Source organism: Platichthys flesus, chromosome 12 (assembly GCF_949316205.1).
Source record: "Platichthys flesus chromosome 12, fPlaFle2.1, whole genome shotgun sequence".
Lineage (NCBI taxonomy): Eukaryota > Metazoa > Chordata > Actinopteri > Pleuronectiformes > Pleuronectidae > Platichthys > Platichthys flesus.
In genome coordinates, this window is record NC_084956.1 from 19,839,929 (window position 1) to 19,867,827 (window position 27,899).

Below are 27,899 nucleotides of genomic sequence, written 5' to 3' on the forward strand. Positions count from 1 at the left end.
ACCAAAAGGTCACGCAGCTTTCACACACAGGCTACAAGACACAAGTACGCCAACACAGACAGGGCTTACAGAGACAGATAGTGGCATACACAGCACACACAAGGATAAACAAATAAATAATGTGGGAATGGAGGAGAGCGATGACTTTATGGGACAACATTCCTCTGAAATAACTCGGCTCAAAGTGGCGGAAGCAGCAGAGAAACCAGTGTCTTCTGAGGAGAGTCTCTGAAACCTCAGCGGCCTTATGGAGGAAAACATGTCGGAATGTCCCAGTGAAGAAGTTCTACAACCCCCACGATCGGAATATTCTGCTTCAGTGCATGTGCAAATATACAGACACGTGCAAATGCGACTAAATTAGAGACAAACTTGTAACAAACCCTATGGGGAAGATGGCTATTGAACCAGAGAATCAGATGTTGCTCACAACAGGGCTGAAGGTAGATGATGAATAAGGTGAACTATTTTCAATTTGACATAAATATTAACTTATTTACCCCAATTCTTTTACGTAGAGTAAGAAATATGGCTTCTGATCATCACCATATGTACAAAATATGTTGCTCCATCGCATTGGAAGTGTCACGTGGTTGAAGATTCATTACAGCACTGCTACCTAGTGGTGGGAGGTTTAAAAACAACACAAAATGAATCACTGCCATGAATCCTCTACTTCAAACTATTAGCTAAAAATCAACACAGTGTTTTGGAGAACTGATACAGAATCTGTAAATTATTGTAATTATTATTATATTCAAGTCTACACTAAAAGCTGACTCCAGGCCATCACAGGCTGAGGAGCTTTGTAGCTGTAGTTACATATAAGTGTGACGGTGCTGACTGAAAGGCCTCCTGCAGCAAGATCCATAGCTGAGAAAGAAAATCCTTTTAGTTTATAGATATGCGTAACAGATAGAAAACATTTATGACGAATAGTACTGCAGAAGAAATATTTAAGACTTAATCAAAATAAATGCTTTTGTATTTATTAAAAAATCTTTTGGTTTCATTAAGTTTTTTTTGCATTCCTTCCTCCACCCAAGTTCCTAGCAGCAATTCAGTTTTCCAACTATTTTGACTCCAGTACAGTGTTTCAGATGTGGTAAATGACTTATGACCAAAGTCACTAAGTCATTATGGACTGTGATGTTGCCAGCTACTGTTTGAATGAAAAATATCAGTATTTAAATTAATTAAGTTAGTGCAGGTGCTGTTTTTGCTTCATATCCAAACTGTGAAGAGTAAAGCGTGTCTGTGGTCTCACTGCTCACTTCCAGAGGGCAGCAGACCTGGACCCAGCTCAGTCTCTAAAGGCAACCACACCCTGCTACAGACTCACACTCTTTCCACTGCACAGCGCTTTCTGGAGCAAAGTGGAACCCTTTAATGCAGCCACTGTTCCACTTGTCATTTCAGTGCCGTTTTTTAACATGAAATGTATCATGCTGGTGGAATCTGAGTGAGTTCACGTTAGGTTTTGACGCAATCGTGGCAAATTTCCTCTTATTTTTGCTGATAAAAACTGCACTGAAATGACAAAAAAAACAATTAGATGGACACATGACTCCTGTGGGTGAAGCTCCTGATCTATTTATGGTACGAACCACATAAACACATACACACACACACACACACACACACACACAGATAACTTTCACTTTAAGTTCTGATCAAAAGCAGACATGAAAAAGGTTAATCTCTCTCTCTCTCTCTCTCTCTCTCTCTCTCTCTCTCTCTCTCTCTCTCTCTCTCTCTCTCTCTCTCTCTCTCTCTCTCTTTCACTCTCTCTCCTTTTCTTCTCTATATAGATCATGTGCTGTACCACACGCCACATGTGCCTCTCTAGGGAACAGATATAGCATTTGGCAGAGAAGAGCTTGTTAATTACAAGGCACATATTCTATACAGCTGGGGACGACACACACGCTGTCTCATTCACACACCAGACATAACAACATAGAAAAAGCCATAAACACAATCTAATAATAAAGATATTCTCCAGAGTATACGACCATGCCTGCAAGTGTGTAAGTGTGTTTTGCAGATTATAAATATAAAGGACCAGTCTGGTCTGGGTGTGTACATCACATCCTGGGTAGCTCTAGATGACCAATGAGGGGTTAAGGTTTAGGTTGTGGTCATTTTCAGATGAACATATACGCTCATTTAGTAATATACTCCTGCTTCACTGCGTCAACGCCTGACACACTCACACACGCGTGACCTCTATCCCTCAGCCCCCCGTAACCTCCGGACAATTCTCCATCACCTCTGCACTCAATTCCCTCCTCAGATCCAGCTTCCATTCCTGGAATTCCACAACTGGCGCTCTGTGGCCAACCTCCCACTGAACTCCATCCATCCCTCCCCCATCGCTCCCTCTGCAGCCAGACAGCCAGCTCACAAAGCCTCTCTCTGTAGCCACTGTGACCCTCAGTGTTTACCTGTAATTATACAGGTTCAACACCAGAGGTGTAAAAAGTACTGAAATATTGTACTCAAGTAAAAGTACCTTTACTTTGATGAGATTTTACTCAAGTAGAAGTAAAAGTACCCATCTAAAAATCTACTCAAGTAAAAGAAAAAAGTAGTTCATTTTAAACGTACTTTAAGTAAAAGTTACTTAGTTACTTCCAACAACTTGATGGGGGCCTCTCCTATACAGTGCAAAAAAGGACATGGGGTCATAAATCCAATCCAAAAACAGTTATTTTTAATTAATGGGGAATCTTAACAAATATAAGTGCAATGACATTAAACATGTCAAAAATTTAACATTTAACATGTCCACACAACATTTAAGAAATTTTGGGAGGACATGTCAAGACATGAACCACATGACAGCTAAAATAAAAAGTTAAAATGCCGCTGTCCCACTGTATATTTCAACTTTTGGTTAAACTTTGGTCCACCTTTAGAGCACTAGTCTAAAAACTTCTTGTTGAGTTTGAGTAGCAGCTGATTTTCCAGGTGAGTAGAGCTCATCCGGGCTCGCTTTGCAGTGAACAGCAATCCAGCACAGCTGAAGAGTCGCTCGCAGGCGGCCAAGGCAGGTAGGCCAGCAGGCTGTTGAGTTTCAGGCAGTGCTGTGCATGAACACGTTCATTTTTATGAGAACGTTGAACTGAATGCAACTTAATGACAAATAATGAATTTGAACGGTGAACACGTTCATATTATCTGAAGTCTAACTAAAACGTTACGGAATGTTTTCCTTCTCCTAAGGAGAGACGCTGTCTAAATCGAATGCTTGCACCATGTCGTTTAGATCGTTGTTGGGTTTATTTGAAAAGAAATGCAGTCTTGGGAGGGGGGCCGCCGCCGCCAGGAGTGAAGCTTGCATAGAGCGCCAAATGTGCTAGGTCCGGCCCTGTGTAGCACAGTGATTCTCAAACTGCGCGGAGGCTTAACATGTGCGCGAGCGACCGGGAGGGGAAAATGCGAAGCGGAACTAATATTACAGCCGAACTAATGTTTTGACGACCGCATCTCTTTAACGGCGGAGCAGTAAACAAATCGCACTTTCGCCGTAGCCAGGAGTCGGCAACCCGCGGCTCTGCAGCCGCTCTGCAGTGGCTCCCTGTGGTGTGCCGTGCATGTCGCGCATATTTTTCGCGAACAGTGAACTTTACGATCAGTTTTCATATTTTGAACGTGCACGTGAGGGAACGTCATCCACTCTACACAGCATCTATCACTGCAGTGAGAATTGCCTTGCGCCTTGAACTATGTTTTTTTTTTTTACTCAGTAACGGATGTAATTTTATGTAGCGAAGTACAATACTTCAGTCAAAATCTACTTAAGTAAAAGTAAAATTACCCATTTCAAAAGCTACTCAAAAAATTACAAAGTACACCAAAAAAATACTCAATTACAGTAACGTGAGTAAAAGTAATTCGTTACTTTACACCTCTGTTCAACACCATGTACATCCGTCACATATAGCTACAGTCCGGACTGACTCTCAGCAGAATGTGCTCGCCAGTGTTGTATAGTGTGTGTGTATGTGTATACAAATACTCTGTTACTGTACTTGAGTAGATTTCTCAGATATCTGAACTTTATGTTTAGACATTTTACTTTTACCCCCTACATTTTAACTTCAATTTTTTTTTCTTTTTTTTATTCTTCTCCATCAAGCACCGCCTTCCAAACATCGAGACAATTCAACTTAAGTGGACAGTAACTCAGAAAAGATGATTTCTTGTTGAGTGTCCAAGAGCATTTGTCCCTAACAATGTGGAAGAAAGTGGATAATCAGCAAACATTGCTGACGTCTGCCACAAAGATTCATTCCCCATCACTGGCCTTCTTTAAATTGAGAATACTTCATTCAGTACCCGATACACATTTCCTCCTGGATAATTTTTCAAGCACACAAATGTTTTCTTGCTTTAACCCTGTTTAAGCTCAATAGTCTTTAATCTATATGTAATGTTAGTCTCAATTGTCTTTGCACAGATACAGTGTGTAGAAATGGCCTTCAGAGACTTTTTACTTTTATACTTTGAGTACATTTTGGAAGCTGCATACTTTTATATATCTACTTGAGTAAACAGGTTCAATCAGTACTTACACCTCTACTTGAGTCATTTTTAACAAAAGTTACTGTACTTCTACTTGAGGAAAGAATTTGTATAGTTTGCCACTTCTGGATTTTCGGGCAATCCTGGCGATGCACTTTGAACCTGTTGAATGTGACCAGTATAACCAGGAAACCTCGCCTACAACATGGGCGGATGCTCTGTTTCTTTCTAAATGTAGATTCAGTCCGAATGGAAGACTGAACAAGAATATGTCAATGCACCACTTGTGGTTTTGGTGTGAGTCTACATGAGTATCTACAGTGTGGACAGATGTTCCAGTGGGGAGCTCCCAAACCTTCAGGATAGTCAAGCTTGAGACTCTGTAAACTATTTTAAAAAGTGTTAGGCTGGGTAATGTCGTTTTTTTATTGTATGTCTTTAATCTGCTCCTTTTGTACATTTTATCTGCCACCTTATGTGTTTTCTTTTGTCTTAATCTTAACTTTTGTATGACTAGTGTCCAAATGTTGTAAAAATAAACTTGACTTATCGTTATGGCTGTATGTGTAACTGTTCTTTGTCCCTGTTTTTAAAGCTGTTATCAATGGTGACTGATTGGTGCGGTGACACTGGCCAGTAAAATGAGGAGAGGCTTCCAGTTTGTGGACTGCTGCTTTTGCTGGAAATTGTAACATTGTGTGTACTTATTCATTTGATGTGAATAAATCCCAAGGTTTGGACTGTTTAAAAGGCTTTCTGCTGTTGATTTGTGTCAATGGTGGCCAGTGATCTAACATGCTATATGCCCCATAAGGCCATTCAATTGTGGGTCGCAACAATTTGTGAGTGCACTTTGTGTGTCAGTGTGTTCTTGGCTTTCTATCTAAAGGATAGGTCGGATATTCTCTTTGCCGCTCAGTGTTTCCACACCAATGAATGCATATGATGTGTGTATCTAAAGCATGATGTATTGTCTTATTCCTCCGTCGCACAAATCTATTACCAACACATCACTGAGTCTTATTTGTTAAATAGCTGATGATGTCACAATGCTGTTGAATGCTGTTTGCTTGACAACTTAAATAATTTAAAACATGCATATTAATCATAACAATTTCTGTATTGCTAAATAAGGCGTCAGGTGATTTTAAGAGATGGACGTGCAGCTTGCAAATGAGAAAAGTGTAACATTTGACAAGTTGACATTATGCTAATGTTTAGAGCTGATTGTAAAATAATGTTTATAAGTAATGACACAACTGAGTTTCTAAGTTGTTGTAACCACACCACATGAACGCACAATAAACATTGCCCTGCTGCTATAAATTCACACTACAGCAAAAAGCGTGTGTCGTTCTGAACCTGTCAAGAGACAACTAAAATGCACAATTCGACTGGACAGCTTAACCTTTGGTGTAATTGGAAATAAATCAATATGATGATAAATCAGGGCAGCATTTTAAGGGGTCGAATCTTTCCATTTCTAGTTTGCATTCCATCAGATAAAAACTTTTTCTACTAGGGATGAGGTTCAAAAATGTCCTTCTCATGGAGAAAAACACAGGCAGACAGCTAGAATAAAATATGTGAGTGAGCGTGTCAGGTCGGAAGAAGGGCGGCTGACAGAATCAGAAAATACAGCACACACAGCCTCTTTGTCTCCACCAAGAGATGTGTGGCCCAGTGTTACAGCTGGAGGCCCCCGCTGGCCAAAACCAACGACCTCCCCAAATAACGGCGCCATCCCCCCCCCCCCCGCCCACACACACACATACACACACACACACCGTCACTTAATTTAAACTGGTCTTTTATACACAAACACAAATGCACACAGAGTTACTAACATACTCACTTGCAGACTCACTTCCTGTGCAACACACGCATGAACACACACTATTTACTAAACGGGTTATTTCCTTCCGTGGAGCAGCTCAATCTTCATTTTTTCTCTTTTTTTTCTCCCCCTCCTTCCATCTCTGTCCCCTCGCTCATGGCTTTCGAGGATTTCAGCAATATGCCAAGTTCAGCTGGAGTCATGCAGTTCAGCTAAGTCAGATACATTTACGATTGGTGACATTCATTGTTGGAAATTGTAAGATTTTAGAAGACAACGAACAGTTTTTTAAAGGAAAAAAGAGGCTACTGTCACTACAAACAATATGAACAAGATTTATTTGAACAAGATTTAAATTTTTTCAAATAAACAAGTAACTTTTTAACAAAAACAATAAAACATTTGTTAAAAACAATCATTGAATATATATTTATAAAAAGAATATGATCCCTACTGAATCAGGAAATGGGCATGGATGTTGGCCATACACCTGCCCCCTCTGTATAAATTACAGACACATCATAAAAGTATACTTTAGGTCAAAATAATTTTCTTGAACTTGTATTTAATTTAAAGAGCCTTTTTTTATTAATACTGTTTGATCTTTGAGCTCTCACATTACCTGCATTGAACGCCACCTGCAGATGTAAAGAGCACTGATGCTGCTGCTGTTGCGTCAACGAATAGACACCAACCTCCCGGGTCCTTTTCAGCACTGGAGGCCTCGACCACCTCCACAGAACGCCTCTTCATCCTATTATGAGCCCACCTCCCAGTGAGACATTAGGGGGGAATTTGCTGTGACGTACATTCGCCCACGCAACCGCTTTAAAAACAACAAGCTCTGGCTGAGGCGGTGGGAGCCGGAGAGGGAAAACATCAGCAGGGGTCTGGATGTTAGCATGATGAGCTCATGGCATCAGGAGGTCAGTGAGCACAAGGTGACGGGTCATTCAACAACAAACCCAGAGTCAAAACTGTGGCCTAGTTTCCAAATGGATTCGTCCAATCAGCATTATCCATCTCTGACGTAATGGAAAGAAAGCAGTAGTAGTAGCCTGTTTTTCCATTGGAGGCGATAAAATGAATCCACTCTGGTGTTCCACTCAATAATTAATTATGTGCTTCCTGGATGAGAGTTATAAACTCTTTTCAGACATGGAGGCTTATGAAACTGCCAACATTTTACAGAGTTTGCCTTTAAAGGTTCAGTGTGTGAGATTTAGGTGAAATGGATCTAAGGGCAGAAATTGAATACGAAATGTTTTCTCTAGTGTGTAATCATCTACATTGTATAAATCATTGTTTTCTTTACCTTAGAATGGCCCCATTTATTTAAATACTTTATATTTACACCGGGAGAAGTCCCTCTCTACTGAGGCGACCATGTTTTTACAGTAGACCAAACTGGACAAACTAAACACCTTTTAATTTTTCATGTCAACTGAAGACTGCGGCAAGTTCTCTTTCATGTTTGGAAGGGAAGGCTGACGTAAGGGGTATTCAGCTGCAACATGCAACTTCACCACAAGATGTCACTAGATTCTACACACTGAACCTTTAACATCTGAAGAACACGTGCGTGTCCACAACAATAGGAAGGTTGGCCCTTATCAAAATCTTGTTTTGATAAAAGGTTTTAATTTGTCTTTGACGTGTATGACATCTCTTTTTCCTCTTTCCTTCAGTTCTGAATCTGTTGCGTGTTAGAAGCATCATCAACAAGCCTCCCTCCCTATGAATTTTCCAGACACTTTCATGTTGTATTCTCACATGGGCTCAGTCTGTCTTGGGGGACTGGCAGGAAAGGTTCTGGAACATATACGGAGGAACGGACTTGGACATTTGCGTTATCATATGAAGGCCCTCCGCAATTTTTTTTCTTTTTCAGTAGTTTCAGTACATGCAAGCAATAGTCAAATACATATACAACTAGAATTCATCAGTTCAGAAATAAAAAGTGGGAATGTCTATGGTTCTAAAAAACACATCTTACAGTGTACTGAGGGCAGCGGTTTAGTGGTGCAGGTATAATGATGCGTTCTTAACAGAAGAAAAAAAAGCAACTGAGATCTAAACTATAAAGTAAAGATTGAGTAAACACTTCTTTGGTAGAAACTGTTGAAGCTGAATTACTGCATATAACACTACATTTGGTACACTGTCTGCTGCTCTTGCATTTAATGGCGTATTTTACGATGCTGACTGGAAAATTCGTCTCAAATTCAACCTGTCAAACAGGAGGGATAAGGCCAAAAATAAGGAGCAGAGACTTTCACATGTGGTACATGGGCTGCACAAACCCACCAGAGCCAGTCTGTCTTCCAAGTCTCTCCAGGAGTTTGTTTTGCAGTCCAGCTAAGCTTACTTTGACTCTGTAATTGACTGGAGCTGGGTCAGTCCCAGCATGCAGTGCGTGGCGGAGCCCTGCGGTCAGACTGCTGTTTACATTAGAGCTCTAATCAGCATCCCTGGAGAGTGGCTTCAGATCTAGGCCACTGAACAGTTTGGGCCGACCCAGTGTCGGCCAGCTGGGAGGGACGGGCGGCTCTGTCCCCCACCAGAAGCTCCACATCGCTTCGTCTGAATGTGGTTGTCTTCCTGTACTGATGAGGACCACATGTTGGTGATTTTTAAATTTGAACATCATCTGCGGTGCCATGGCCAAATCTTCCCACATCTCCCCCATCAAACAACATGAGCAGAGGTTTGAGTTTCTGCTCAGCGGGAGCTCGAGGAATCAGCTCAGCGATTGGCTGTTTGATCTGATGGTGCAACAGCTGGCACTTGTGGAAACAGTGTAATACAATTAATATTACAGCATGATTGCAACACAGTGGGTTTAACTACCCATGGCAACATGCTTAACGGCACCAACAGTGGATCCACTGTTATTCAGCAAATGATCAGTTTATTCTGAATCATTACTTCTTCTGCCTTTTCTTTATGAGCCAGAATACTTCAATTGGCTTGGTCTATTCTTACACCCAGTTTCAAGTGCTTATTGGTATCAAATATTTATCCTACACATCTGCACACACTTACTCTCTCTGCCTTTCCCAGACCAATTACTGGTTTTATTTAGAGCAATTAAAAGTTTTTTTTCTCTTTCACATCTGTGTTCTGTTCTTTCAGTTTTGAATGAAGTATAGTGAACAGAAGTCATCAGGAGTCCGTCATTTTTCAATAAAAAAATGTTTTTACAGAATGGTTGTCTGCACTGATTTTATGTTTCCTAGAAGTGATGCTGTGATTAGCGAAAGAGATTAACTCCATTCTCTCAACTACTTCCCATCAATCGCTTGCATCCTTGTTTGGGTAACATGTAGTAGTGTGAGGAAGAGAAGAGGAGCCACTTAAGCTTAATGGAACGCACCCCTGCAGTACAGACCTCACAGCTGTGCAGCAGCTTTAACGTCCACTTCCCCTCACCATCACCAAATTCAAACTGGCACCATTTCAATCATTATCTCGCTCCTTTCCCCACCACAATCTCCCTGTTGTCGAGCTTTGTCGTGACGTGATACACAGAATAGAAAGATACTTGAACCTACTTTGTCGGCGGTGAGCTCTCGAATCCTGATGATCTGCACTCTGAACTTCATGAGCAGCGCCTCCAGCACCATACACTTCTCCTTCCAGTCCTCCTGGCTCATGGCCTCCTCCCCATCCGCCATACCGGCTGACCCTCTGTAACACACAGCAGCAGTGAGCGAGAGAGAGTCAATATATGTACATATTAATACAACCAATCTCCTGGAAGCTTCCTGTGGGAAAATCCGCTTTTTCATTTCCTCCTCTTGAAGGAGATGAGAGATTAGGGTCAGCAAGAGACAACACCCGTGAAGCTGGGATGGGATTCAGAGTTTGCTCAAAGGCTACTCTGTAGTGTGAAGAACTGCTTGTCTTTGTTTTCTGGGAGACCCAGTAGAGGACTGACACACGCTTGTGTTCATATTACAAAGAGATTCTGTTTGAGATTTCTTTGTGAAATAAATTCAGGTTTCATTCTTCGCACCACAAGTAAATCAGAAACTGGACCATATCTGATAAACATACCTACACAGAGACACACAAAGGGTTTGTTGTTGTTCTGCCACCAACCATCCCCATGAAATATTCCAGGGTCGAGTCCAGTTGGACCAGGGAGGGCATTGGGTGTATCACATTTGCTTGGCCAAACAGTAAAACACTACTGTTCCTCCAAAACCCCTCAGTACCCTCGCTGGTGCCAGACTTACATCAGGTTTTCCAGGGAAAAAACAGTCGGTAAATAAAGTGATGACGAGCGAGTGAGTGAGAGAGAAAAAGAGGATGAGAGATACGAGCATCTCAGATGAAGGATGGGAAGAGGAGGAGGAGGATAGAAAGTCTGGGTTTCTCTTCCATGTAAAACCTCTAATTACCCGACTGGTCTCCTCACAAACACGTGTGGAGGGAGGCAATAAACTGGTTTCAACAGGCTTATTTCTGCTGCTTGTTTGCTGCGGTAAACACAAGAAAAAAAGAGGTTGTCGCCAAACAAAACAACATAAAGAGCCAAATGCAAGGAATTTAATATGACTTATAACATGACGACAAAGCCTACACATACCTGTATAAAATTATATCCTAAGGATGTTTTTTTTTATATGGTATTCCTCAGTTAAAGTACAAATAGAGGCTTCTTTAAATATGATAAATTGGGCAACTTTGTCATCAAACACTTCAAGAACAACACTGCAACTTTTCCCCTTAAATGATTCCCACTCCACTACATAAATGTCTGTTCTTGGTCTATGTAACTTTGGTGGGTGCACACAATCTCCTGTGAGAAATGTGTCACTGATGGATAATTGGTCTGTATTTATATAGCACTTCTTCTAGTCTAGAAGACCAATAAAAGCACTTTACAGTACTATGCATTACAATTCACCTATTCAGCCATTCATGCAGTGCATCTATGGGCAGCACTTCTATGAGAACATCACAGCCCTGACAGCTGTTATGTATGTGCTTAAGTGGATTTAATTTTTAACTTTTAAACCATTTGAGTTCAGTGAATTAGAAAATGCAGTCAGGGCTCTACTCAAGAGATTGATAGTCTCTGTTTTTCCTTGATTTGAAAATCCTTTAATTATTCTGAAAACAGAACCCAACTGAATTAATCCCAGTGTGTGTCTGAAGAGGGCACTGTTGCTCAGCAGTAAAAGTTACACAGTGTTGCTTTAAGGTGATAGTATCAATGTAACACCCCGCAAGGTTTTAGTTGATGGATTCTCATATATTATCAAATTATAATCCTCTTATATGATATACACAGAATTTGTTATTGTTATTTTTATAACAGGTTATACTTTTTATTGTATTTATTTTGGTTTGCTGCAACAGTGGATGTTTTGAGGTTGCTTCATTCATGTGTCCTTACTTTGTAGAATAAGAATCCGTGTAGAATTGCTCTCTACTTCACAGTGGTGATAACAGGAGGTAGTTGGTGGAAAACATTAAAGACCAGTTAACCCCTGACCCCTTTGTTTTTCTGTCTGTGATTCACTCTCAATCTCACTTCCTGAGTAAAGTCAGTGCACAGAGACAGTGCAGCAGAATGTGCTGTGTGAGCACATCCCTGTGTTTTGGTGTGGAGGCGTGCTGCAGCCATTCAAGACACAAAGACCCTTCTACCTGGTGTTAGCAGATTTAAAGTGAGGTTTAAATTGCGTGAAGAGGATCCACCTCTCACTGGGAAATGAACTGTGCAAAAACCTCATTGATTATACAAGTTTAATATATAGGACACATTTTTTACAACAAACACTCATGCAGTCATAGAAATTATTTACTGAGGGTGATGGTCCTCACTAAGGGCTGAAAGATGGTGAAAGACAATAAACTGAGGTAAACTAGTCAACAATGAGGCCCTCATAGGTTGCTATTGTGGTGTTTTTAAACTGAATTTATAGAGACTATAATAACACATGGTGAGACCCCCCCATGTGTTATTAAAACTGAAATAGAATTAAATACATAACCCACCTGGGTGGATTGTCTATTTAACCATAAAACAAACAGACAAATTGTAGGCTTTCTATTCTAAATCATAACACCAACTAGCAAAAGACAAACATAGAACCACTTCATTTCCTTAGAAAACAGTGAGTGTGGTCAACTTAACAAATCTTTTCATATCACTGTTACTCTGTAAAAACATTCGGTTACAAATGTTTAGTCTGAAATTTACCCAGAAGTGAGACAATAACAACGTTTAAGTCATTCTCACTTTGAGAACTCATTAGATAAAACGGTCACCCTCCATCGTTTCCTATTAAATATATTTTTTAAAAACATCTTACCCTTGACGATATTGACGTAGAAGTGTCCGGCCGACGTCACGTCATGTCCACTCCCGTGTTTACACGTGTTTTATTCTGAGTCCTGTGAGGAAACCTTGAATAAACGCGGTGAATGGTTCAGTTTTCTCAGGTTTTCATTCCAGCTCAGGCACAAAGTTAGGAACGGGTTGGAATAGGAGGGCGTGGCCTCCTGACGGGTGTCCAATCGCAGTCAGGATGGGCGTTTCTCTGTGCAGCATAACCACGAAGACCGATCTTGAATGACGTGTGATTTCCACCAATACAAACCTGGAGCGCTACTCTGCGGACAGCTCAGGCTCTGTGGGCGGGCTGTTGCAGTCCGTCGGAAATGACGTCCCCCGCGTGCTGCATGGATCCTGGTTCTGTCAAAGTAACGAGAACGAAACAAGAAAAACAAACAGCATGGCTTCAAAGTTAAAGATTTTCACTATACAAATATGTATTACATTATGTTTAACCACATATATCGTACCATATAATTTCATATAACTGGGGAATCAAATAAAGAATATAAATATCAACGAAATATAAACATTAACTGCATTTCATTAGGTTGGTAGATATAGTATATATTATTTTGAAAGAACTTTTACCGGAAAAGGAAATGTATTAACTTCCAGCTTGACACTGGTTACAGTTACCAGCTGAGGCAAACAGACTGCAACTACACCACATGTTCATCTGAGGTGGATACTGGTTATATTTAATTTCACACCTTAATTACTCAGTTGAGTCTGTGAGTGTTTACTGTCATAATGTTTCTGTGTTACCAGGAGTGTCTCGCTCTTTAGCTCGGGTCGTAGAGCCAGTGCTGGACAGCTAGCATGAGTTAGCTCACAGGGTTAGCAGCAGGACTTTTAGCTGAGACCAAACACCTGAGAAAGTGTGGCTATGAGGTTCTCTGTGTGTGTTTGTGTATGAGAGAACAGAACGAGAGAGAGAGGGACTGGGGTGTCATGTAGAGAGAAACAGATCGTTTGTAAACATCAGGTGGTTAGTTGATCTTTTATCTGAGATGTGAAGCCTCTCACTTTTGAAAGGTGTGAGAGTCCATAAGTTAATGCAAGCCTACAAGTTGTGTTCTTCCATCATATGCCTGACATGCACTGATTGAACTGATTTCTTCGTGACTCATGGAAACGTTTGCACCGATGCTGCTGCACAGAGTCATGGTGGTGAAGAAGAAGACAGCCAGAGTGGAGGCTGTGGTGCTGGAGGAGGAGAGCCTGCACAAGCTGATAGGTAATGATACAACTTATGAGCAAAATAAAGCTGTGATCTTTTATGTGTTGCTCATGTAAGTGAGTGCACAGAGTTCTGTCAGTCCATATGTGTGTGTGCCCTCCGTTACATGTCACTGCATGTGTCATAGTATTGAACTGTTTTTTTTTTTGTCTTTCTTAGCATCCCTTTCTGTGGATGGTGGAGAAGATGGCATCAGGCAGGTTGCCCAGACCCTGCAGTCCTGTTTGGAGCTGACAGAGCCAGTGCAGCAGATCCAGCTGATAAAAAAGGTTAGCAGCAGCAAGATGAATGTGGTTAACATGTCACACCACAGCAAGAAGGTCTTTGGTTCGAATTCGATTTTTTTAGGTGTGAATGGTGTTTTTTGTCTGAATGTTGTTCCTGAGATATGCTGGTAACCCGTCCAGGCTATGCCCAACCTCTTGAGCAGTTTCAACTGGGATTGGCTCCAGCCCGCATCTGACCCTTGAAGGATAAGTGGTATAGATAATGGATGAGTGTGTTTGCATGTTGTAAATTTACTCAAGTCCTGAGTTGTGTGTCCATACCGCACCAGGCAGGGTTCCAGTTGGAGGCCCTGAGCGATGAGCAGCCAGATGATGCTCTTCTGGAGGCCTGTCTACACACCCTGGCTCTGGTCTTCACCTCTCTGCTGGCTAAGAACCCCCTACGACGAGCCATCGCCAGGTACACAGCAGTTTGTAAATGGATGTATACAGCCTATCAGAGAGCTTACACGGTCAGTTCCTGAGGAGGCAAGAAATAGTCCTCTGTGTTCCGAATCCTAAATACAAGAATCTAAACCCAAGACCAACATTTCAGACTCTACATCAGTGTTTATAAATAATAGCTTGAGTTCAGTTACTGCTTTATTTTCAATCTCTGTTTTCATTTCATATAATATCATTAAATGCCTAAAAAATGGAACACAGATGTTAGTTGGGCTGCCTGTATGTAAGTTTGGACCTTGTTAGTTCATAACTGTTCTCTCTTTCTGTATTCACCCTCAGTGCTTTGGGTTCAGTACCAGCCTGGTTACAGGAGCGGACTGTAGACTGTTTGTGCTCCTGCTTGTCTGACTGTCTGTCCAACTCAGGCTCAGACAAATATCCAAACAATGTGGACACTATCACTGCCTGTTTGGATGGCTTTCCTCTTGGTGAGAGGGCTGTTGCTCATGTTTTCCTTTACGGCAGATTTTTCGGCTTTTTTAAATCTCCTGTTATCAAAGTCAAATAAATATCTTCCCTTTCAAAATGTTTTATCCACAGGTGAGAGATGCATTAACAAACTACTGCCTGAAGGTTAGTGTTCAGGAGAGATATCCTCAATGTCTGATTTTGAAAGGAGACTGTTTGCTTCCTCAGCCTCATCGTCTCTCTTCACCTCTGTACAGTTTTGCAGTTTCTTCACAAGGGACTGAGTCAATACCTTCATCAGAACAGGTACAGACGTATTTTGTAATTCCTATAATTAAGAACTCATATTTTATAGCCAAAAGCAACTTGTGTTAATAATGTGAATAGGGTTTTAAAATAAATATTCTTTGACATCTTTTATTATATCTATACTAGACATTTTGTAGGGTATTGAGTACTATAGGGAGTGAATGTGGTTTCTCTTTGCAACTACGCAAGTTTTCAGAAACAACTGTATAATTTATTCAACGAAAATAACTGCTATTAATCTTTTGTTTCTTTGGGTGATTGGTTGCATTTTCACAGTTTTATTTAGATATTTGACACATGCATGGTTTGTGTCTTGCTGTTGATCAGTATGTCTCTGTCGCCCCCTGCTGTTCTCCAAGGGGTTTAGCAGGCCGCCACATTGCCCAGGCTCAGCTGATGTACTCCTGTCTGGCTGCAGTGAAGTCTTCCATGCTGGTAGTCCAGAGATCACAGGAGACAATCAGTGAAGCCCTGCAGGCTGAACAGGGTCACTGCAATTTGGAGGACACACTGAGCAGTCTCCTGAGCTGCTACATACACATCCTCACTGACGGTGAGAAACACTGATTGTTCCGTAGAGACCAGCGGTAGAAAGACCAAATGTGGATGTACACTCACAGCTGATGTCCTGACTTTGAGGATATAATACAAGCCAAAGTAGTGTTTGACTGGCAAACAGGCCTCAAATTATATATACATCAATATCAACCAATGATAGTCTGTTATTTTCACCAATTTGAAAAGCCTCAGTGATAGCAGAGTAATGATGCCTGGGTACGAAGAGACATTTCCTATTCCCGGTGCAGTTCATTGTATGAGGACTTATCTTGAATCAAGTTTACAATTTCATGATACTTGTGGCGATCTACTTATCTCAACTGGTGATGATATGCCAAAAAGGGTGTATAAAGAAAACAAGAGTTTGAAGTAATGCAGTGCTGTATTAATATCAGCTGCTGTCTTATTTCTATGCCTCTGGCTGACAACAACCATATCCTTTGGGTGTAATATTTTGAGGTCATGATCACAATATTTGTTATGATGTGAGGCATTTTTTCCAAATTTGGTCCAAAGCTTCATTTAAGGGGAAACTCGTTTTTGTTCAAAGGTCAAAACATGTTTTGCCTCTGTGAACATGATATCTCAGAAACACTAAAGGAATCAAAATGTTCAGCCGCTCTCTGGTCATTGATGTTTTCATAAGAAGAGGATGTATATCATATTAAATTTTGTTCTGCCATTCGCAGGCCCACATGCACATTGAGATTTCTGTACTCACTGTAAATGTAGCTTTTGTTCTCAAATCAGATATTTTTTAATGATCAGAATCATGTACATTGGGCAACTGTCTAATTTACATCAGTGTTGCAGATGAAATGAAGACCTATTTCATTGACTGATAAATGAACAACTGTGCACAAACAACAACATTGTTCTGAGCAGCTTCATGGCGTTCATGGAGTAAAGTCCCTCCATTGATTTTGATTGAGTGAAAATGAGAAATGTGAATCCACAAAATACTGTCCCACAGACATATTTTCTTATTTATTTTCTACTCTGTGCCTCTAGAGGAGTTCATCCAGTCAGTCCAGAGCACAGCCGGCATGGCTGTAGTGTTGATGATCAGGTCCATCATGGGCTGTGGGGATGAAGTTGCTTCTGTGGTAAGTAAAGGATTAAGAGTTGTGGATATGTCACATCATTTCCTGTGCACATTAGGAGAGAGTTAACTTTTCCTGAAAGACACACCAAATACACCACTACTGTAAAACTCACCTGCCCTCATGAATACAAATCTAAAATAACAATGTAGCATTTGCCGGAAGCTTTACTAAATATGTAAAATCAGTTAATTACAGGTAAATGTCAAACAAATAAATATTTGTCACCACCAAAGTTCCTGTGAAAATTAGATTTTAGTAGTTTGTAGTTTTTGGAAATATTGTCTTTTGTAATTTCCTTATCTTTGAGCAACACACTTTTATAGTCACATCTGTAGCAACATAAAAGTCCTCTTTGCATATCTTTTGAACTGCACTAAAATCTTAAATTAAGTCCATGCCCTTGAAAGACACATTCAACCAAAACATTTCAGAAATTATATTTTGAAAGTTTTTATTAGATTCATATTTCATATGTCTCTGTTGGTCATTGTTTGTGTGTGTCAGGTGTGCAGTTTGCTGCATGGCTCTGCCCAGGGCTTAGACCCGGCCCCTCAGTGGCTCAAAGAGAGGTGTGTCAGTCTGTGCACTAGTGGTCGCCCGCCAGGTGTCTCTCTCTATTTGTGTCATGGGGTTCTGGCTATGTTGAGCTGGAAGGGTGCTCTGCCAGGACCACAGTGGGAACAACTGCTGCTGTTGGTCCCAAACACGCTGCTGGATCTGGATGTCAGGTAGGTCTGACAGTATATCTGAAAAAAACAAAAAATAAAAATAAAAGGTATTTTTCAGAGCGATAACAAGCATACTTATGTTTTTTTTTTGTTCTTTGCCTTAGTGTGAAGGAGTCCAGTACAGCAATGGTGGTGGCTCGGGTGCTGACCCTGTGGAGTGGCACCGCTCTGGACTGCCTGCAGGGAGTGACGCAGCCCTGCCCTCCTCACCTCCAGCAGTCCCTCAGCGGAGGCTCCGAGCTGCAGCAACACCTCCTGGAGCACATCTACTCCCACTGGGAGCACCCACTAGACGGAGTGCGCCACCAAACCCGATCGCTGTTCCGCAACCTCCTCCTGCTCCATCAACTTACCAGCCCCTCCACTTTCGACCCTACCAAGGACTCTTACATCACAGAGCTCACCCAAAGCCTGCTGGGACTGGAGTGGCACATGAGGGGGAAGTACGGCTCCTTGGGCTGCCTGGTGGAGCTCTATGGAGCAGGGCACTTGCTCAGCATCCAGCCCCAACTGCCGTCATGTCTCCTGGGTTTGATGGGTGATCAGACCATGGCTCCGTACGCCAGCGACCTGCTGGAGAGGCTGTTTGTTAGTCACAAAGCTCAGCTGGCATCTGAGGCTGTTGCAGCAGGAACGACAGAGGACTGGATGGAGCCTTGGCACGGCACATGGGTGACCCCGCTGCTTCAGGTGCTTTGCCGTGCCAGACTGGACCAAACCACTTACATCCTGGACTACTTCCTGCCCAAGCTGCTTCGCTGCAGCCCCTCCAGCCTGGCTCACATGGTGAAGGCCCTGCAGGACACACCGCCCTGCAGCACCGGCAAAGGCACATACCTCGTATATTTGTATCTCATCCGGTCATACTCTCGGCGGATCATAGTCTCTCACTTTTACAAAGCATGCAGTTGTCATTTGAAAGAGAGCATTCTGTAACACAGTCATCACACTTTATGAAACATAGAACCTACAAGTTAATACAGTTTCTATTTTCTGTTAGGTGCCTCAGGCAGCAGGGGTCCACTTGGTGCTCTGATGACGTGCCTGCGGGCAGCGAGGGCCCAGGGTGTTGTTCCATCCTCAGAAGAGGGTCTGTGGGGAGGTCTGGTGCCCCTCTCCCTCCTCCAGCAAGCCCTCGTACACAAACATGACCAAGTGAGTATGTGTTTCTCCTTGAGTGTATATTTGTGGTCTTCCAATAAGATTATTTCAAGATGTTTTCAACATTTTTGTGGCATACATCTTGGATTTCCATTTATGTGTCACCTTCTCTCACTTCCCAGGTGAGGATGGACGCTTTGGGTTTGGTGTGTGAGACCCTCCGCAGCACTGAAGCTCTGACCTTGCAGGAAATGGACCTGACTCGCTACTTCCTCCTGCCCAATCTCAACAGTCAGTCCCCAGGCGTCAGACAGCACATAATCAGTCTGCTGAAGAAGGTCAGCTGCTCACGTCACATCATATTTGGTGCTGGAAGAGTTTATGTTCTCTCTGCATTTGAAAAAGTCAGGCATGTCACTTTTGTTAAGTTTGTGTTTGTCTGCGGGCTGGGATGAGCAGCCTGTCTGTTTATGAGGGTTCACTGATGTATGTTTTAACAGGGATCCACTGTAGGTACTAGAAACTGTTTGACATTTGATTAAATTAAAATCACTACATGAAACTTTAAATCCTCTACTTCACAGTTACTGTGTCGAGCGAAGGACAGCACTCAGCTGCTGCAGAAGAGACTGAGTCAGGAGAGAGACCCGGAGAAGAGAGACAGACAACAACACACAATACAGCTGAACAAGGTATAACACACATTCATTCAGTGTTTCCATTATTCATTCCACTATTCCCTTGAAAAGTCATAACATTTCTTGAATTCTATCTCATAAAAAGAGGCCTTTTCAAAAGTATTAAATAGAACCTAAATTCAGATTGGATGGGTACATTTTTTAGGCATGTCGCTGCCCAAAGGTCACCATGGAAATGTCTCCACTCTGGCAGACAGAATAATTATTACTTCCAGTATGCATAGCGTCATTAATCTCTATCTGGTTACGTTTATGCATTAAACTAATGTCTTTCTAACCTGCCTGTTTGCTAGTATATGAACATGACCATGAATGATGAGTACTCGTGTTGATTAAAACCAGCTTGTTTCATTTCAAATGGTATTAAAGGGGACATATTATGAAAATTCCACTTTTGTAGTGCTTCTACACGTTAATTTGGGTATCTGGCATGTCTACCGTCCCAAAAGCTCTGAAAAAAAAAAAAAACTCCCACTATTTGTTGTGGTTCCTCTATGTCAGAAACGATACGCTAGAGTGCGTCGAATGGGAATACGAAATAAACGTCATAGTCACATCATGCCCATATAGGGAGTCACACTACATGGCCTTGGACGAGCGAGCTAACGCAAGCCGGGCTCCACCGGCCCGGTTAGCTCGCGAGCTAACACTAGCTCCCTAGGGGCTCCCTCCGGCTAGGGGAGCCCGGCTCCCCGGCTAGCGTTAGCTCGCTGCTGCTACCCATCAGACATTTAAGTGGCCACATAAACAAGGGACCCCCGGGACACCTTTAAAGTTGACTCAACAGTGTGGAAGGATGCTGCTGCTGCTGCGCCAGCTCAAGCTCCCACTGCTCCCACTGCTCCCACTGCGGGGCTGCTCTGGGGAGCTGGGGCTCTCGCAGCCAGGCTTACGGGGGTGAGGGGGGCGGGGCACTCAAAACAGGTCAATCTGAGGAGGGCTGTTTTAGACAGGGTAAAAAGGTGCTGTTTTAAATGATCCTTGTGGTATTTTGACCAAAATATGTTGCAGACATTTCATTAAGACCCCAAGGAACCATATCAACTTGCGGTAAAATGGGCATAATATGTCCCCTTTAAAAGTAATTTGACCTGGTTATAGCTATAGACTCCCCGCCTTAGTGTTGATATTTTTTCTTAATGCAATCTTTTTTTCTTTAATTAAATTAAGGCTTATTTTTTCCGTGTGTGATGTAGGAGTTCCTGCACTGGCTGTGTGTGCAGCTGCTGGAGGTTCTGGTTCCCGGAGCGTCCTTTTCTAAATGCCTCATGTCCCTCCACCTCCTGTGTCTCCTGGGACAGTTCTTCACATTCAGCACGGGTACATCTGATCCTCACCAGCTTAACAGAACATCAGAGCTGTGTATTGTTCCCACTGTTACCATGGCTTTATTATAGTATTATATATTATATTTATAAAATTGTAGTAATATTTAATACTAGAAGAGCTAATGCTGTCGAAAAAGCTGGGACCCAATTTTGCCATTTCATTCATTATCTAGACTGGCATATTCTGATTTGTCCAAACACAGTTTCATAATGATCCAAAATGTTTTTTACTCCTCACATAACACAACATAAAAAATCTCTAACTTGGGGTTGTGCTCCATTGCTGCATTGTATGGCTGTGTACAATGCTATTTGCTGCATGCTCGCTCATGCTATTGTCCACAAAATCTTTACTGTCCGTGCAGACAGTCAGACCCAACTTGAATTGGTTATTTGCTGACCCATACTTGTCCTTCCACCAAGTTTCGTGGTAATTGGTCCAGTCGTTTTTTCCTTGGTGGAGGTTATAAACTCCTTAAAACCTAATGGCTGTGTAATTTTAGCCTTTTAAACTTAAAAAAAAAAGTTTACACTAGAAATACTAAAAATGTTAAGCTTGATTATAATACAAAACTATGATGTTGTACTAATATATAAAAAATGTCATGATTCATACTGCAATCTTTAGGCTACTGTTTTTGGATCCACTATTGGAACATGTTTTCCTGGTCATACAATAAGGAGGAAGCAAACTCAACCAACAGGCTCACAGCTTTTGGAGCACAGTTCTTCACTCAAGGGCACCTTCCTCATGATGCTTGGCACATTTCATACAATAGCATTGGCCAACTCACAGAACTGGAACCCTGTTAGTGCCAGAGGCAGCAGCCTTCCCATTTTTGGTCAGTCTCTTTAGTTTGATGCCAGCCTGGTGCTCCACCTGTCTCAGCGTGTACTCTTCCTCTTGTCACTCACTGTCACCTCCTGTTTTTCTTCACCTCCATCGTCCTCAGGGCCTGATGTGTTTGCCCTGGGCGAGGTTGTGACCTCTGCACATGCTCAGAATGTCCTCTACTGCGTTGCCAGCAACTTCCTGGAAGTCAAACAGCTGGCGACCACACTGCTGTCGCAATTCCCCCCATCAGTTGTTGGGCTACAGGTTAATATTCCAAACACAAGCTATTCTTAAAAAAGTCTTCTATAAGATTTTTTGGATATATTCAAAAATATTTTTTCTTTTTAAGTAGATTTGTTTTAGTAAGACCTTATTTTTTGAGTGTAGAATTATGTTATATAACTTCAATGTAATATTTGGAAGTACATTTCTAAAACTTAAATATATATTGCTACAATCTGCCTTTTGTGAAGACCCACATCTTAATCTGTGATAATTACTGCATTTCTTTCAAATAGTGATTCTTAATTATCCTTACATTCATCAAGATATTGGATGTAGTTTAAGCAAAAGCATCACCATGTGTCATAGTATTAAGCTGATATCTCCTTTGTCTCTGTGACCTAAGGCGCCAGAGAGAATGCGCTGTGTCCTTCAGGCCGCTCTGGAGCTCAGTACAAGCACCAAGCCTTTTGACAGCGTTTCAGCAGCCCACCTCCTCACCCTGCTGCTGCACCAGCCGCACCTGAGCCAGGCTCTGCTGCACTGTGCCCAGCAGCAGGGCCTCGTTTTCCAGCCTCCCTCCCTCCGGCCACAGGATTCAGTGGACCTCCTTCTGGAGATCAACACTCGGGCTGGTAAGATCCAGATGTACACACTCGATAAATGTATGCATGTGTTAAACATACATGAAATCTGAAGTCTTATGTGCAACTAATGTGTTGTGTTGTCTTTCTGTCCTCAGTGATTCAGTTTTTGTTGTGTTGCCTGCAGTCAGAGGTGATGAAGGCCGAGTCGTCTCTCCTACAAGCAGCTGCTTCTTATCCTCTGTATGGAAGAGCTCACTGCATCACGGCTGTACTACAGCATCTAAACACCAAGTGAGAACAAGAATCATCACAACAAATGCACATGTTAAACAACTTGTTTTTGTTGTTGGCAGCAGAAAGCTTACTACACATAACCTGCTGATATTTGATAGGTTTGGTGCTTGTGTGATAAGTGCATGTCTCTGTGTTTTTAGGAGTTTGAGACAGACGGAGCAGTGGAGATGTCTGATGTCAGAGCTGATTGCCGTGTGCTACAGGATGTCTGATGTGGTTTCCCCCGTAGTCCAGAGCTCCTCCCCAGAGGGACTCATCCCCATGGATACTGACTCCGGTAATCTGGTTTCCTAACATTGTCCTTTTCACATTAGTCTGTATTATAAGTGTAGTAAGTTTTTAACAGCCGGGCAAATTATAATGAGTTTAAAAAACTATATAAACAGAAGAGTGAAGCGTTTCACTAAGCATGGGAATTCTGGTTTGTCTCCTAACTTTCAAAGATGGGAAACATTCCCTGTGGATTTTGACAAAAGAAAATACTTTCCTTTAGACATTCATTGTATGTAAAGAATGAAATGACGAGTCCCAAAAGTGAGGCAAAATTGCCTTTGTCGCCACCTGGTGGCTGCCTGCAGCATAGGTTATAAATCCAGTCTCCTCCATTATAGTGGATGGGGAAAAAGTCAAAGTACAGGCCCAAATATCTTTTTGTCAAAGATGGTTTCTGTCATTTTAGGTAACTTTCAGATTTGGTCCAAGTGTAACTTTTTCTGGTATGTTTGGTTTTAGTTGATAATATTAGCTGATAATATTAAAATGGTGATACATGCATGTCACAATTGACAGCTGAAGCTGACTCACAATTGGTCAAATGCGGTATCGGCTGAACATAGATACAATTCCCCTGATCCTAACTGCGAAGACTCTGAATCCAAATGCACCCGATGGCAACGTTTATATCCAGAATATTTTGTCTTCATTTCTGGATAATGGGAAGGAGTGCAGATGCCTCATAGATTTATAAATATAGTCTATTGTTTATAAACACAACATAAACAAAAAACACTGACAATGTTTTTTTAAAGACAAGAATATACATAAAGTTCATGAAATAATTCTAATTCAGTAACATAAGATCATTACATTTTATCGCAATGGATATAATATCGTGTATAATAAATATTTGTGTGTGCTTGTTTGGACAGAGACGTCAGCAGGTCTGCAAAAGATCCTGCAGGAGATCCAGCCCAGGGACACCAATGACTTCTTTGACAGTGCCAGAGAGTTGGACGCACACCAGGGAGACGATCACACACACAGTCAGACTTCACGTACACCATCACTGAACACTGGTGAGTTACAGAGTATTAGACTTACTAATGTAATTTCAAAGGAATGTAGCTTTTCTTTAGACCTTTACTTGATTGTAGTCGTGAATTAACTGTTATTGTTTAATAAAACGTCAGGTTCCCCAGCTTTAAGATAAGCCTAAAATGTCTCTTTAGTTATAGTCTCTCTACTTATCTTTTCCACTGTTTCCTCTGAGCTACAGATTCAGTTAGTGAAACCACCACTGATTTCCTGATGGGGGCAGTGTTTGGCCTTTATTGTGTTATACTGTATATTTACTGTACATGATGCTTAGTCTGTCACTCCTCGGAAACTATTTAATGATTACCAAAATTACTGTAATTTAACCGTGATGAGGAAAATATAATAGTTTGGTGTGTGTTGGCTGAGTGTATGTAACTCATGTGACCCAACATAAACAACAAAAGCAGGCACATTATTTGACATTGGACTTCTTATAGTTTCCATTCCAAACAAAGCTGTAACATTGTACATTACATCATTTAGGTAATGAAACAATAAGTTATCAAACTTCTCCCGTGTCATTTTTTTCTGTTCATTTGTGTCACCGTGGGTGTATGTGTTGGCTTCAGGTGGTGAAGGCTACAGGGTGACAGCCCAGATGGTGCTGGTATGTTGCTGGCGGAGCATGAAGGAAGTGGCCATGCTGCTCGGCCAGCTGTGTCAGAGCCTGCCTCTGCTCTACACCAATGAGGAGCAGCAAACACATCCAGGGCTCATCACAGAGGAACAGGTGAGAACCAGAAGAATAAAAGATACCTCACCTCAGCAAACCCTGACTTTGTGAAACAAACTGGTTGAATTTACAAGTCAGTGTAAATACTAGCCCCTTGACCTTTAAGACACATTCGTCTATTTTAAATACCATGGGTATAATTACATTTTTTCAAATAAAAAACTAAAATACAGTTGGTTGATCCTAAATATGCATCAGAAATGTATATATTGGCTGTTATGAGGCCAGTTAAAGCAACACTATGTAACCTTTACTGAACAATAGCGCCCTCTGCAGCCACACATGGTGATAAATTCACTTTGGCTTCATGTCCGAGTGATTAAGCTGTTTTTAAGTAGAAAATAAACATAGTCTACCGATGTGTTAAGCTCTACGTAGTCCAACTCACTGAGGTGAAACACAACTGAACATTGGATTACCCATAATCCCTGGACCAGAAGAGCTGCTGCTCTAACAAATACACCAAACCTCGATGACAATTTTTCATGTTTTTAAGTTTCCTTGGATATAAATGCTGTTTTTTTCCAAAATATTACTGACCTGTGTCACTAAATTTGCTCCAATCCACTGGACTTTATTAAGTAGGTCATGTTTTTGTGAGATGTGATTGACCCATATTTAATATCACTGTCATTATAAAGTTCAGTGTTGCAGTCATGCCTTCGCCACAGACCACTGACGCAGTTTTTAGTGCCACACTGATCCGTGGCTTCGTGTTACCTTACATTAAACTGATCCCAGTGTGGTCTCCAGATTTCTGATGTGGAGGGAAATGAGCACTGGTAGAGGAAATGGTTATTGGACATAAAGAGAAAAAGTCAAACTGATGCATTCCTACATGTCAAAATTAATTGTATAAAAATGTTGCGGTGAACCCTTGGTAATAGGGTACAATTAGAATTGACGTATAAAATAGCCACTCTGCCGCTCTCCCTTCATCGTGTCTTTTTTCGATGACACTCGCATCTGACGGTGGGATCCTCAGACATCTGCTGCCGCTATTCATCTGTCGGTATTCTTATAGCTTTGAAGTCTTTTGGGAATGGGAAGGCCAACAAGGTTAACCAAGCTACAACAGCTGAGCTGTGGTGGTGTGCTGCCTAGAACACACGCCAGCCCCACCGTCCTAGTCTCATCAGGGATTGGCGATCTTACAGTGACGATCAGATGATGTAAAAATACACACGGCTACCGAACCCCAATGTGGACACTGCTGTTGTCACTCGCAGCAGCTGTTTGCATCTGCACCCTGGTACACACACTCGGACGCGTGCTATAGAGCACCATTCAAAATACAGTAAACGTTTATTTTACTGTATGTGTTCTGTAGCAACAGAGGATGTGAGTGCTTGTGTGTGTGTGTGTTTGTGACACCACGCTGGGAGGCTCTTCAATTAGCATCCGCCCTCGTTAGCGCCGCGCTTTCATTTGAGGCTCAACCCTGCTGGTTTAACGGCCACAACGCCCCTCCCTTTCCACTGCATTCTTTCCAAATCACTTCCACCACCAGCAGGAAAACACTGCAAACAACACACACACACACAGATACACAAACTCATGCAGGAATAGTTGTCTGAGTGGTTCAGCATGTGAACGTCCATAATAACAAGGGTACCAGACATAGGCTGTGTTTGTCCGTGTAGGGGGTGAAGGGAGTGTGTGCATGTGTGTGTTTGTGTTTGTCTTTTGACCATGTATTTACACTCCTGAGAGAGAGCGAGAAAGAAGGAAATATCACGCTGCTCTATGTGCTGAATGTGTGTTCTTTTCCTCTTTTTTTATTATCCAGCTTCTTTACCTGCAACCTGGAGTAACAATTAAATATATTTATTCCTCAGAGTCAGTCTCTGAGGTATAGGTTAAGAGGCAAACTGTGAATTGTACTGGAGCAACTGGATTTCACATTTAGTTCTATTTTAGCTGAGTTGACATTTGGTAAATACTGCATGGACTGTGATCCATTATTGGGATCCTTGCCAAAGTGATTTTAAAGGTGGAACGAATATTTATATTTTTGGCAACATTTAAGAAGGAGAATAATATAGAGACAGATTGAACCCCCCACGTCTTTCTAGTAAATATAGAGTCAGTAAGATTAGCTAGTGTAGCTTGCTAATTACTGACATTTAGAGGTGCTTGTACCTGGATTTTATTACCTTTTCAAATTTTTGATCTAAGCTCCGGATGGTAGGTTCATACAAATAAGAGAATGGTATGTAACTATGAAAAAGAAAGAGAAAAAGTGTATTTTCTAAAATCACAAGCTAAAACTTTACCAACCCAATAATAGTGATAGGTATTTCAGAGCCCAAACTATTCAGATGCTGAAAAGTCTTCAATGGCTTAATTGCTTTGACTCTGCTTACCTGATAATGATCAGTGTTAGAAAATTTGTTCAAAATCAAATGTAAGACCTACATAGAAATCCCCAAAAAGTTGTTGATGTCTGACCTTTTAAATCTTCCTCTAAATATGATATTTTAACAGGCAGAATATAAGTTAAAAGTAAAACAACCAGTGTAGTTTTTACTGGCCATTGCTGAAATGGATGTGATAATGGTGTGTCACCGCTACCACAGTGTCCTGAAACAATATTTGCTGGTGACATCATGCATACCTTTTTGTACACTTTGGTAACTATGGCAACGAGCCTCATCACATAGCTGATGATTTAACAAACTCATGCTCAGGACCACGCAGACAGAAGGAAAATCTGAACTTCTGTGCTCAGTCTGCACCGCATCTCTTTTTTCATTTGCTTGTCATCAATTACATGTTCTGTGTGTGTGTGTGTGTGAGAGAGAATAGTGTTTGCGTAAGCATTAACAGTCAGTGGGGTGATTCCAATTGGAAAGTTAGGTCTGGCCAAGTCTGTGTGGACAAAGTAATTGTGCTCTACCAAAGCAATGACATGCATAGGCAATTGTGTGTGTGTGTGTGTGTGTGTGAGAGAGAGAGAGAGAGAGACAGACAGAGTGTATG

At 41.6% G+C, this 27,899-nt stretch overlaps 2 protein-coding genes across 3 annotated transcripts in view; one reads left to right on the forward strand and one right to left on the reverse strand.

The window, feature by feature from the left end:
* The window catches only part of plekhh2 (pleckstrin homology domain containing, family H (with MyTH4 domain) member 2), a 29,544-nt gene extending 19,401 nt beyond the window's left edge, over positions 1–10,143 (reverse strand). Inside the window, exon 1 of the mRNA XM_062400745.1 lies at positions 9,922–10,143. Coding sequence (XP_062256729.1) covers positions 9,922–10,044 — 123 coding nt within the window. The 5' untranslated portion in view covers positions 10,045–10,143. The remainder of the gene's footprint in view (positions 1–9,921) is intronic.
* Positions 10,144–13,343: 3,200 nt separating this feature from the next.
* thada (THADA armadillo repeat containing) overlaps positions 13,344–27,899 on the forward strand; it is a 94,942-nt gene continuing 80,386 nt past the window's right edge. For both annotated transcript variants that reach the window (XM_062401182.1, XM_062401183.1), the window contains exons 1-21: positions 13,344–13,403; positions 13,883–13,959; positions 14,122–14,231; positions 14,519–14,649; positions 14,973–15,121; positions 15,234–15,266; positions 15,359–15,407; positions 15,770–15,963; positions 16,980–17,074; positions 17,579–17,802; positions 17,907–18,631; positions 18,803–18,957; positions 19,086–19,241; positions 19,488–19,595; positions 20,798–20,921; positions 21,883–22,028; positions 22,393–22,621; positions 22,729–22,864; positions 23,008–23,144; positions 24,016–24,162; positions 24,754–24,914. In XM_062401182.1, the coding sequence (XP_062257166.1) occupies positions 13,887–13,959; positions 14,122–14,231; positions 14,519–14,649; positions 14,973–15,121; positions 15,234–15,266; positions 15,359–15,407; positions 15,770–15,963; positions 16,980–17,074; positions 17,579–17,802; positions 17,907–18,631; positions 18,803–18,957; positions 19,086–19,241; positions 19,488–19,595; positions 20,798–20,921; positions 21,883–22,028; positions 22,393–22,621; positions 22,729–22,864; positions 23,008–23,144; positions 24,016–24,162; positions 24,754–24,914 (3,282 nt within the window). In that variant the 5' untranslated portion in view covers positions 13,344–13,403; positions 13,883–13,886. The remainder of the gene's footprint in view (positions 13,404–13,882; positions 13,960–14,121; positions 14,232–14,518; positions 14,650–14,972; positions 15,122–15,233; positions 15,267–15,358; positions 15,408–15,769; positions 15,964–16,979; positions 17,075–17,578; positions 17,803–17,906; positions 18,632–18,802; positions 18,958–19,085; positions 19,242–19,487; positions 19,596–20,797; positions 20,922–21,882; positions 22,029–22,392; positions 22,622–22,728; positions 22,865–23,007; positions 23,145–24,015; positions 24,163–24,753; positions 24,915–27,899) is intronic.